General features: G+C 46.5%; 1 protein-coding gene across 5 annotated transcripts in view; it reads left to right on the forward strand.

Annotated features, from left to right (window-relative positions):
• VAV3 (vav guanine nucleotide exchange factor 3) overlaps positions 1-12591 on the forward strand; it is a 195211-nt gene that overhangs the window by 23881 nt on the left and 158739 nt on the right. For 3 of the 5 annotated variants that reach the window (XM_090146215.1, XM_031595857.2, XM_090146210.1), the window contains exon 1: positions 11605-11866. The exons of 1 other annotated variant lie outside the window; for it this stretch is intronic. In XM_090146215.1, coding sequence (XP_090002341.1) covers positions 11663-11866 — 204 coding nt within the window. In that variant the 5' untranslated portion in view covers positions 11605-11662. Of the gene's footprint in view, positions 1-11604; positions 11867-12001; positions 12215-12591 lie in introns of those variants that run through there. One more of the 5 variants, XM_090146212.1, reaches the window with a different exon arrangement.

Genomic DNA, 12591 nt, shown 5'->3' on the forward strand with positions numbered 1-12591 from the left:
ACAGTGCTGCCTGCGCTGGGCTGCCTCAGGTTAAGCAAGGTTGGCAAGAATGAGCTGCATCTGAAAGGGAAGCACTGCCAGAGCTGTTAAATATAGCCCTATTAATTATTCCTGGCAGCTCCTGCAGCGCCAATTAAACAAGGATTTACATTCCCCAACGATTTTAGTATAATTTTCACTTTTAATCTGCTTTAAGTCCTAAGTATGCAATCTATTAGAAGATGGTTGCTTCCCCAAGTGATTTAAATTCATGATATTTCAGGAGTAAAAAAGGTTTTTGCTCTCTGTAAGAAATCACTAGAATATATGCTTTTGGCTAGTTCTTAATTAGAATTACACATGCTGGCTTTCTTTCACTGCTTTGAATTACTTGGTATTTACCCCAGCTCTCTGTTTTTCATAGCTAAGGTAGGAAAAGATATACTTCTTGTTGACTTCTGTTTGCCCACGTTGGGTGCGCAGCTGATACACAAACCAGTGTTGCTGTGACCATCCCTCAGTAATACCTAAGGAGCAAGGCAGAACCATAAGTTCCTGGCTGCTGACAGGAGGTAGCAGGGGTGTGGTGTTGTGCTGGCTGGTTAGGGACCATGCTGGGGGATTGGTGCTGCGTGCATCAGAGGTGTTGTGGCCACATGCAGCTTTGCAGCAGCGGAGCTGTGTTGTCACTTTGCTCATGTTGCTGCAGACGCCCTGATCTGTGTGTCATTGCCACTCCTCCTGCATGGGCAGAAGTTGTGCCACTGCCACGGTTGAACTGTGACATTTTCGGTGCAAAAAACCCCACCACCTAAAAGACATTTCCATGGCAGTGTGATGATTTATCCAATGCTGGGACTGAGTTGGGGATGGAGAGACAAAGAAGATATTGAAAGCCAAAGGGCTGTTGTACCATAGCATAATTACTTTATATCATCATAAAAGAAAATAATGTGATGAACATAACTCAGGTGGCTAACTCCCCTTCACGCACTGTATACATTGAGCTGATATTAACACCGAACTTGTGAGCAGTGGAGGTAACTCTCTGTAAGCAGGTTCAGCATGGGAAGAGCAGCTCAGGGGAGTGCTCGGCACTGAGCCTGTAATGGCTCTTGGCAGAGCTGTGCTGAGCTCACCATAAGCACTGGCTGCTCCTGCCCCTGGAGCTGAGCACTAAAATGGTGGTCTTTATTATTTAAGATGCACTTTGACTCCTTGCTGTGAGGCTGAAGGCAGTCGGTCTTTAAGAAACACGCTGGTGTTTCCCCAGGAACGATGCAGTTTTGTGCCCATATTGCTCCACCACCTGTGCCAGCTGTCTTGTTTGTCTGGCTGTGCTTTTTTGGGAACGCTGATCGTCAGCTTGGGGATTTCTATGGAGAAAATTTGCTGTGATTGTAGGACATCAGGAAACCTTTTTCTTTTTTTCCTGTGGAAAGATGAGGGCATTTGGCAAACCCTGAGTAGCATGATCAAATCACTTCTAAGTGTGACTGTGTTGTTTCCGTTCCCTGAGCTATTTATGCAGCACACGTTTGATGGCAAGCTGTGAGTGTTATGTAAAGAAGTCTGCTAGCAGGCAGCCTCTGGGAGCAAACATGAGATTTCATTTCAGGCAGGATCTGCCTGAGAGAAGGTAACGGGAAGAGTGGTTCTATACCCTGACTAGCTTGAACCTAAAACTTTCTAAGTAAGAAAAAATTAGTGTGTTTAATGTTTATATATTCATAATACATTTCTGCCATGGTGAAATGCATATGAATGCACGGAATCTGATGAAATGCCTGTGGGTGTGCATTAACTTTTTTCACCAGTTGAGGAAACTCAGATGAGCATAATGGGGAGCACAGAGGCTCGATGTGGGCAGCGTGGTACTGCTGCCAGAGTGAGCTGGTGAGCAGTTCTGGCTGCCACTTCACGGGGCTGAGCTGCAGCAAGGAGAGTGGTCTGTTCACGTATGTCGGCTCTGAGAGAACACGAACAGATTAGAGTTCAATTTCCCTGGGTATGAACACTTACACAGTGAGGGCACGAACTCTTGTGTTATTGTAAGTAATGCACTTCCTCATGCTGCCATGGCCATCTCTCATAGGTAATGAAAAGCGATAGCATCTTGTTTCAAAGAATCAATATTTTTGTATAAAAACTTAACTGTGACCTCAGCTGCAGCAAGATTAGCAACCCTCACGAGGCATCCCCTTGTCACTCTTGGGCAGGGTGATCTCTCCCCAGACAGCAGTCAGACTCCCTATGGCCCTGGGCTGTGACTGATGGCAACGCTGGATGGCAGGAATAGAGTTGAGGGTGCTCAGACATCTGAGCAGGGCTGGCAGCCCTGTGCTTACTCTGCAGGTCTGCAGGCTTTCTGGCCTGCTCATGGGGAGGGGGTGAACTTGTGGGTCTTAACTCCAAATATGCAACGAATTTGAGAACTGCTCTGACGTGTTACTGCACTGAGTTTGGACAAAATTCAGCTTTTTGTAACAAGTGTTGGAGCTAGGTGCATCCATTAAAAGCAAGGTGAACTAGCTTCTGACTTCTGCCTAACCTGATCAGAACTGGCCCACTGACCCTTCCTTGGTGTGCTCTGTTCACTGATCCCTGCAGCTGTACTGACCTGCTGGGCTGGCCTCCCCTGCCATCACAGGCCTGTCATTTTGCCCTTGTGGCTTCTAACCTGTGGAAAGGTAGAAGGGTCTTCTCACGTGTTTCTCTCTAGCACCAGCTTTTCCTTCTCAATATGTGGGAAGTCTTTTCATCTCATTTCTTTTGCCCAGCTTTTTAGCCTTCTATTACATAGCACATGCAGAAATACATTGGTACTCCGTGGCACTTTGGATGACAAGAAAATCCAAATGTGAATGTATTTTCCCTGATTTTAAAGCTGGCTGCATGATTTGTTTCTTAATTCAGGTGTACTTGAACAACGGCAATGAATGCTTTCCAGCACCTAGTGAACAGCATTATTTCTGAGAATCCCTTTGAGTCAGTGTGAAAGAGGAGAAGGAGGTGAGAGACAACTCAGGCCATGGCACGTTTGCCCAGGAAGCACCAGAAGGTCTGATTGTAATAGGTGACCTGAGCCCACATCACAGGGCCTTATTAGACAGTCACGGAACTGTAGTGGCTATGACAGGACAGGAGTTTTGTGTTAATCGTTCAGCAGCAGGGAGATCTATATTTTGCCTCAGACTGACACTTTACCATCTGTTTGAAGCCTTATTGTTTCCTAACAACTGTTATTAATATGTTAATTTTTTCCCTGTTGGAGTAACCATGATGTTGATCAACCAGATTGTTTGAGGTGTCTAAGTTCCAAACAGAACTGTACTGTTCCAATTAGCAAATTCATTTCGTGTTTGTTTGATTGATGTCTGGTTAGTACATTTGCCTTAGCTCTAACTGTGATCTGTTTGTGGCCTTGGTCTTGCTCTGAACTGTTCTATCTGATCTTAGCAGTATTCCCATCATGTGACATCTGAAAGGATACCATGGCTTGGCAGTAGGCTAAGCCTTAATCTCTGCAAATATCTTGCAGCAGCTTGCAGTGAATACCAGGAAGAGACTTAATAATATGAACCTGCAGAGTTAGAGACTGACATCTGCTAAGCTCTGCCCCTAACTGCTTACAGTGCCTGGGAGCTGCTCCCAGGGTCAGCCACCAGCCCCTGCAGCAGAGTTTTTACCAGGAGCAACAAAAAAAAAACATTGCCAGTGTGTTTCCTATTCATAAAGGGAGTTTGTCTAGTTTGATCTTTTCAATCCACAGTCTAATTTTGGAGAAAACAGTGTTAATATCATCTTTTTTAACTACAGAGGAAAAGGGCACTGTAAGCATGGCATTGTACTGGTCCATTTCTTCTGTGCCCTTTCAAATCAGTGAATTTGTGAGTTCTATCTCTCCCCTTGCATACTCGGTGGGTTTCAAAGGTATGGGTTGGGATCTCATAAACAGAAATAGCAATCCAATGCAATGTTTGGGCAATGCAAAAGTAGCCAGATAGAGTCTTGCTAAAGCAACAACATGTGTCACTGCCTGGGTGCTTGAAAGGTACTTCTGTGTGCCTCCTGCAAACAACAGAGGTAAGTGATCACCACTGTTGTCTCTGCTATCTCCTGGTGAAGAGAATGTCACAGCTGGTGAAGATAAAGTTGTTGATTATTGTTTTAGTACACATAGGTTGGGGTAATACTGAATCAGTACAAATCCTTCTGTAATTGCACTTAGAAAACTGAAACCATTGGGGAAAAAAAAAAAAGCTTTATTCCCATGAGAATGTTGTTGACAAGCCCACAGGGCTGATGATTTTGTATAAGTCTTGCCAATCACTTAAATGCACACATCAAATAATGATGTGTGAGATCAGTGAAGTCTCTTTTGTGTGTGCTTCTCTTTCCTTGACAATATTTAAATGCACCCCCTCCAAGATGAGCTTAGCCAAGCAGTTAAGCTAACTTGTTCTCCCTCAGCCATCCAAGGGGAAGCAGGGCAGGAGTGCTGGCCCTGCTCAGCAGGCTGCTGATGGGCTGGGCCACCTGGTTGCGCTGAGCTTCCTAGGAAGCTAAGGGCTGACTGTTGGGGCTGGCTGCTGGTTTGCCTGGCCGTTGGGGTGTGTGCACTCCGTGCTGCCTGCTGGTTGTGAGCTGATTGCTGCTCTGGGTGTGGGTCCGTGCTGCCCCTCATCTGCCAGACCTTTACCTGGCCCTTGTCTGTCCTTTGGTCCCTTCCTAGGAAAAAGAGAAGTAAAAGCCTGTAAACGTTTCCTGTTCTTCTACCTGTTTGTTTGCACAACTTAATTGTAAATCCACAAAAGGAGGCGGTACAGCTGTGGATACTTGTGAAAGCAATTAACAGGTACAGCTCTGCAGTATTTGGGCTTAGAGGGAAGGAAAATTCTGGGTTTGTGATGGCAGATCCAGTTTCTGCCACAGTTCTTCCTAGCTTTGCTGGTGAATGCTTCCTGCTGGCTATATATACTTGTATCTTTCTGCCACTTAATGGCATGTTTTCATCTAATTCGGCTATGAAACCTTTTGATATTGTCTTGTTTAAACATTTATGGCAATTAAAATTGCACCAAGGATGTTTGCAGTTTCAGGCTTGTGCAGTGGACATTCACAAAGGCTGAGGGAAACGCTGCAGCATGGTCTGCAGGTGTAAGGTTAGCTTCACTTTTCCTGTTTGAGTATTGTATATGAGTTGCAGTGATGTAAGGGCTGACTGCAGGAAATAACAAAGTGGGAGGAAGGTTATGTGGTGCTTGGACAGAGAGTTTTTTTCAATTTAATCTAAATCAGCTCTTTAGTAGGCAGAGTTGTTGCACTTCTCTCTTGGAGTGGCTGAAACTTTGACCGAAGTTCACATTATCTTGGCGCGCAGCTTAAGGCAAATTGTGTTTATATTTTGTTCTGTGTGCCTTCATCATAATCTGCGTGCTGTCAGAGAGCATTGCCTCTTTATTGCTTTATGCCAGAAGCTTGTTATGATTTCTTCTGAGAGCTGTTCTCTGTCAATCCCTCAATCTTTTATAAGTGAGATGATTGACTGTGGAGCACCTGGGTTTACACAGGGAAGCAAGTGGTAGCTGTTGGACCTCATAAGCTACTAATGGACTTCCACTCTTACCTTAAGCCCTGGTATAGTGCTGTAAGGAAAAAGGTGACAGGGAAGAAAGAGGAAGTTTAACAGCTTGCCAAATGGACCTCTCTGACCTCATCTGAACATAAACCTAAAGTTGTAAATGCACCTTGCTATTTGCAGCAAGTTCTGTTTTGTCCATAAATGTTATCTTAGCTGTTCTATTATCTTTTAAGGTGTAACATAAGTCTAAATGAGCCACTGGGAGACTCCATTGTATGGGTGTTTGTCTTTATTCAAGTCTTGCAAAGCCAGCTTTCCAGTGCTGCATGCGGATGAGCAGCTAACAAAGGTCATTACGCTCATATATGGCACTCCCTAGCTCCAGAGCAGAAACCTGCTGTTAGTTCTAACATGATGAGAGCAGTGTATCTCTGCTCTGACACTAACTGATACGGTAGACCTGAATCTAAATCTTTGTTTTTAAATGATCGTTTCACATGGACAATTTTACTTCAAGCAATAATTGTCAAGCAGGACTGAGGAACTTTTGGTATTAGCATAGTGGGTGGGACTTGATGGCAGGGAAATAGAAGATAATTAATGACTGTCATTGTCTTGCCTGTAGTCAGTGGTTTGACTTAAGATGAAATGCTACCAGCCACTATCTTAATGGGCTCTCTAATTAGGATATGCAGCTTCATATCCCAGGTTGTTGGCAGCCACAGATAGCACTGACTGCAACTGAGGCGAGGATCATAGACATGCAAATTAAAGGTCTGGGGTGAGATCTTTTTTCTTCCAGAATGAAAGAAATGTTCTTGGCATCTGTGGGAGTGAGGTTTTGCATTAGATATAAAACAGAGCATGCAGGAATGGAAGTTCACGACATTTAGAGGCCAGTTCTGGAAATTCCTATCTTGCTCCTTATTTTTCTGTGCTGCAGATTGGCGTTTGTGGTACCTTTCAGCTGCAGGTCCTGTCGTTGTCCCTACCAGTGCAAATCCAATCCCTATGAACTGAATAAGGAGATCCCTAATATGTTAGCATCTGCTGATCTGCAGTCTAGCGTTTGTCCATGTTTTTAGATGAACAGTACCTGAGAACTCTCATCAACAAAGTAGGCAGCATCCTGTTCTGAAATATAAGTATTTTTTATTCTTGAGGAGACAGAAGCATGGTAACACTGGAGGTGCCTACTGAAGCTCTTACAAATACCTTGCCTGCTGTCATCTTTAAAAATAAACTCTACAGTTTTTTTTTTTTACTATTTTTTTACTTGTAAGCATATAAGGAAGCTTTTATTTAGCAAATACTCTTTAGCATATAGATACATCTGACACTCAGTAAAAAAACAGAACAGGGTCTTAGAGGTTATATGTGGCTGTCCTATTTGCTGTAAAAGTTAACGCAGCAGGAGATGAGAGACTGAAAGAAATTTTGACAATAAGATATGAGAAGTTCAATTGCCTAATACTATAATTTTGAATAAAAATTGGTAAGTAATAGCATGATAAATACTGCTCTGCTCTTTGACTCTGAGTAGATATTTCATGCGTAGTCTTTTTCAATTTTTCCCAGCTTTAGAGTTGGGGATTTTTTTTTTTTAATGTGAGAATTTTTCTCCGACTCTCCTTATATACAAATGTCTTCCCATCTGATCTTCCTGCGAATGTTACAGTTGCAGCAATTGATGCCTTCATCCAAAGATATAGATGATCTTTCTGGATTCTGGGTTTTGTACAAACTATGGAAACAAACACACAAACACTATGCACAAACAGCACACAAAAAGTACTTTTCTGTGTTTTAGGGCTTTCTTCCTGCTGGTTTCTAGCTTTCTGCATTTGTATCTTGGTCACCTCAACCTTTCATAAATGTATTGCTTCCTTGTCAGCTGGGATCATGGAAACTACTTTGGTCAGCATCTCCTTTCCCTCTGTGTTGAGTGAAAAGAGGTATTTTCATTATCCCATAACCTTGTCATCTGATCTGACTTTGCATTAAGTAACGAGATGAGACTGTTGAGAACAATGTATTGAAGACAAGAAATGGAGATAGAGTAAAGGAAAGGATAAGGAAGGTACATATTGCTTAGTGACATCAACGGAGTCTAAGGAAATTGAGCTGGATCTACTAAGACTTGAGGAATGTAATGACTGCATGTTGGCAGTTACATCCTTCTCTTCTCAGGTCAAAGAGGCGACATATTTTTAGTCCCTTTGTATGAATATTTTTAGAAGGGTTATATGTGAGTATCTACACAGTAAATACTGTATTTGGGACCTACTATAATCTGACAGACTTCTGTTGACTTAAATAGAAAGCAAATATCTGGAGGGGGAAGTAGAGTTGAAAATGATGGTTTAAGTTGATAATTTGGCAGATAGCTGTTGGATCCAGGCAGCTAACTTAACATCTTATTTTGACATTGACTGGTTTAGATGGCTATTCCCTTGCAATATGACTCATAGATTCCTCAAACGTGCAAACACATTCTGCACATTGAAGCAATTTTATAATAAACCAGGAATCTTGGTGTTCTCTTGGTGTTAGCTGGCTCTTAGAATTTCTCTTAGTTTATTACTATCTACTTACTGACGGCCCACATACCTCAGGTCTCCACTGAAAGGTAAATGCAGTCCTAGTTCTTGTTATATTCAGTCCCATGCATCCTTCCAGCTGCTTGTTTTACTTATGATTTTTTTGTTTTCGGTGTTTCACATGGATTTCAACCACTATGATTATTTCTATGCAAACTTGAGTTAGGTTTTTAAAGCAAATCGTAACGCTTATAGTCAGATTGATTTGTTAATTTAGAAGTTTTTTTTTTTGTTTGTTTTTACCTATCCAATGCAGCTTAAGGCTTTTCATGGTAACGTTAACAAATAATTAAGAACCGATCAATTAAAAGCAGCAGCACTTGTTTGCTTTCTGCCACAAAGTTAGCAGAGCAGTCCTGAAGCCGGAACCAAGGGCTGTTGGACACAGCCTGGTGCACCCAGAGCTCCTGATCCACATCCATTTCAGTGGCAGGCCAATTACTGAAGAGTGCTGGTCAGCGATCTCAGCCTTATTTTCTTTTGCTGCGAGGTGAGCAGGCTACTTGAGAAATGCTGGACACTGGCCACCTCCTGATTATTCACTTCCAGATAAAAAAAAAAAAAAGCACAGCTCAAGGGAAGCTTTTGGCCAGGAGCCGCATTAGCCCAATGCATTTCCAAGCAGGACAGTGATATGAATGGCTGAAACAAAGACTGTGTATTTCTATACTTTTGCAGCCTGCATGTAACTGCGTTTTCTTGCCAGTATAATGAAATGGGTCTAATTGAGACATGTGGAGTGCGAGCTCAGCGCTCAGGCAGCGTGCGGGCGTTTAGCACCCACGAATGAAGGCAGCGCTTCGCTTCAGCTTGCACCACTTTCTGTATTATTCAACAGTGTGCTCAGAGCTGTCGTCAGAAGGCAGGAAAACCTTAAGAGCCAGAACCAATAGCTTATAAAGCAAATCGAGTTTCTCTCAATAAAATAACAAGGGAGGAGCTGGAAAGCTGCCACTTTCACAGGATGCAGCACAGGGTAAAAAGTAAAGAAAACAAATTTATGGTGATGTCTCCAGCAAGGAGACAGTTGTCTCCTGGAAGGAAACAAAAAATATGCAAAAGCTCCTTTTGGGTGCACTTTTGTGTACAGTTCTCCTTCAGACTTGTTTTTTTTATGGAATTATTTTTAGTTTTGGATTTCTGTGGCTGCTTTGCAGTGCTGTGAATGCGGCAATGAAAGCCCAAAATGTTACTGGTTTCTTTATAAGAATCTAAAGACAAAACCACTTCAGTGAATAGCTTAGTAATGTGCTGGGGCTGGCATGGGGAGGCAGTATGTAAAATACCCTGGGCTTTTTTGAGAGACTGAAATGTAGCCCTCACTGTTAAGGTCTGGGAGTGTCAGTCTGTGCTGGTGGAGGAGATGGCTGCCATGGCTTCCAACCCATTCCTCCTGCTGCCTCTGGGGCACTCCAACTGGTCTGGTACTGGAGAATGAGGAAATAGCTCAAACTTCCAGTGTGGACAATGTAGGAAATTGAAGTAGGCTGAAGTTAGTATTTCAAGAGGAGAACAGTGAACTTGTGCCTATCTCGTTCCTCAGCAGTGGCCAGCCTGCTGCTCTTGGCAGGGCTGTGCTGAGCTTGAGTTTGGGCTACAGCTCTGCTTTGCCCCTTCTTCCCTCTCCTCCATGTAACTCTGCAGGCAGCTGACTTTCTGGGATTGCTGTAGAGATGTGGATTCTTCTCCACATGAATCTAGAGCAAGCTTCAAGTGCCTTTGCTAAGCTTCACTCAGTGCAGGTATGGGCAGTGAGCACAGAGATGCTTCACCCAGTACAAATGAGTGGCTGTGGCATGGTGGTGGCTTTTATTATTCTATTTTCAACAAATTCCCATTAGTATTCCTGAACGTGGTCAAATCCATCATCTTGCCATATCTGAAGGGATGGCACTGGCTGAGAGTGTTTTTATTCTTTCTTGTGCTTTATCCTATATTTTGAGTGAAATGTAATCTTTAAAAACAGTGCAAGAGCTCATGAGCAGTGTGGGACCACAAAGCAGATTTGTTAGATGGTAGTTAAAAACAATTAAAAACTCAAGCTGGAAAGCTTGGAGTTTGAAGCTTGGACTGCTCCCGTTACCCAAGTGCAGTGATTTGTTCCAGATGAGCACCCAGGTGCTGTTGCTGTGGCTGCTGTGTCCTAGAGTCACGCTTGCTCTCCTGTGCCCTGTGTTCTCACTCCATGCTGCTTTCAGCTGCTGCTGTGCTGCTGAGCCTGGCTGGGGCCAGGCTGTGGATGCTGTGTAATGTGGTGCACATAGCTTTGTTTCTTGTGTTGGCTTGTTTGCTTTGCTGTGCTCTGGTTTGTTGTCAGTGTTATGTCTGCTGCGGGCCTGAGGAGGATGGCTGTGGGCACCATGCAGCGTTTACTTGCTTGCCACTTGATGTTTAACTTGCCACAGATAAATAAATAAGCCTTACTCCTGGGCAGTTTTTTATTCTCAAACAGCTCTGCTGTTCAATCTGATGGGTGATGATAACCAAACCATGGTGGGTTGTTAACTTCAATCCCTTTTGATGCAGGCAGGGAATTGCTCCTGTGGGGGAGGCAGTGTGGTGGAGCCAGTTCTTTGCTGTGTAACCTTGCACTCCTGATCTGAAGTAAAAGGACTTTCCTGCCTGGAGAGATGCCTGGATAGTGGGCCTGCTGCTTGTGGCATTGTGAGGCAGTACCTTAAGTCTGCTGGGATGTATGTGTTGTGCAAGGGCTTCATCATGCTGTGGGCTGCATCCCTAGCAGATGGGAGATGGGTGCTGTTGTTAGAGTAACCACTAGCAGCTCTAGGGGCAGTTGCTTGCTGCGCAGTGAGTGTTGGGCGCTGGGACATTGAGGGCAGCTGTGGGCAGTACTGGTTGTGCTCTCTGTCAGAAAATGTTCTCACTCCACTCACCCCAGGCTGTGTGGTGTGTTTTTTTTTGTTTTTTTTTGGATCTTGTTAACTGACCTCTTTTAAGAGCAAGCGACTTTCCAGCACAGCTAAAGAAGCCAAAAGAACAGCTTTAGAAATTCGGACGTGGAGAGCAATGCAAACTGTGGTGGTTGTAGTGTGAGGGTTTTTTTTGGGGGGGGGTGGGGGTGGGGGCGAGGGGAGAGATGGAAGTGGTTAAAGTCATTTTTAGTAACTTAATTCTTGGCATATTTTTTACTTGGAGTTACCTGAGTGCTCGTCGCGCTATTTTTTGTAATATGATGTAAGATACGTACAAAATAGAAACGCGGGGCAGAGCTTGGAAAAGCAGCGCTGCCGGAGCTGCTGAGCGGCACCTGCCGCCCCCCGCGCCTCGCGGCTGCTTTACCCGGCGCGCTCCCGGGGGCCGCGCACAGCCGGACCCGGCACGGAATCGCGCGCGGACGCACCTGAGCCCCCGCGAGGGGGCGGTGGGGCCCCGCCTGACGGGGCGGGCCGGGGCGGGGCGGCGCGAGGCGGGCCGGGCCGGCCGCGGCGGCGGCGGCGGAGGGCACAGCGGGGGCCGCCGCGGCCGCAGCGTGGCGGCGATGGAGCCGTGGAAGCAGTGCGGGCAGTGGCTGATCAGCTGCAAGGTGCTGCCGCCCAACCACCGGGTCACCTGGGACACGGCCCAGGTCTTCGACCTGGCGCAGACGCTGCGCGATGGCGTGCTGCTGTGCCAGCTGCTCAACAACCTGCGCAGCCACTCCATCAACCTCAAGGAGATCAACTTGCGCCCGCAGATGTCCCAGGTGAGGCCGTGGGGCCGTCCCCGTCCCGCGCCCCCTTCCCCGCGCGTGTCCGCGGTCGCGGTGCCCCCGCGCTCTTTGTGCGAGGCTCCCGGCGCCGCCCGGCAGCGCCGCCGCCGCTCCCTGCCCGCTGCTGGGCCCCGCTCGGAGCGAGGGAGCCGGGGCTGAGCTCGGAGGGTCTCGGGGCGGCCCCGCTCGGGCGGTGCGGCGCCGAGGGGAAGTTCCCCTCAGCCCTGCGGCGAGGAGCGAGCGCAGCTTTGCGCTTCTGTGCTCGCCGCGCGCCGGTGATCGCCACGGGCGGTTCATCGCCTCAATAGCTCCTTGTTGTGTCTTTCTTCGGGATTTGCCCAGGTGTGCGAGGGGGCGGGAGGCTGTGGGCACCCGCGGTGCTCGGAGCGGGCGGGGGGCGGCCCTCAGGGGCCGGGGACCAGGTTCGTGCCGCCGGCGCTCCTCTCCTGTCCCCGCTGCCCCGCAGCGCGACCGGGAGCCCGCGGCACCGCGGGAGTCCGACGCCTCGTGGTCGACTCTTCCAGCTGATGTTTTGGTTACATAATAACATAGTTCGAAATTCATCCGGTTTTAGATGCTTTTTTTTGGTCAGGACTGCTTGTTTTGTTGCCGTCTCACAAAGGCAGCCCGGCGCCGAGGTGAGGCTGTAGCGGTGACGGGGCTCTGGGCTCTCCTGCCGCCCCCTGCACGCCTCCGCCCCGCCGGGGATGCGACGGGTG

The sequence above is a fragment of the Phasianus colchicus genome, chromosome 9, assembly GCF_987193195.1.
Source record: "Phasianus colchicus chromosome 9, bPhaCol1.hap1.1, whole genome shotgun sequence".
In the NCBI taxonomy this organism is placed as follows: Eukaryota; Metazoa; Chordata; class Aves; order Galliformes; family Phasianidae; genus Phasianus; species Phasianus colchicus.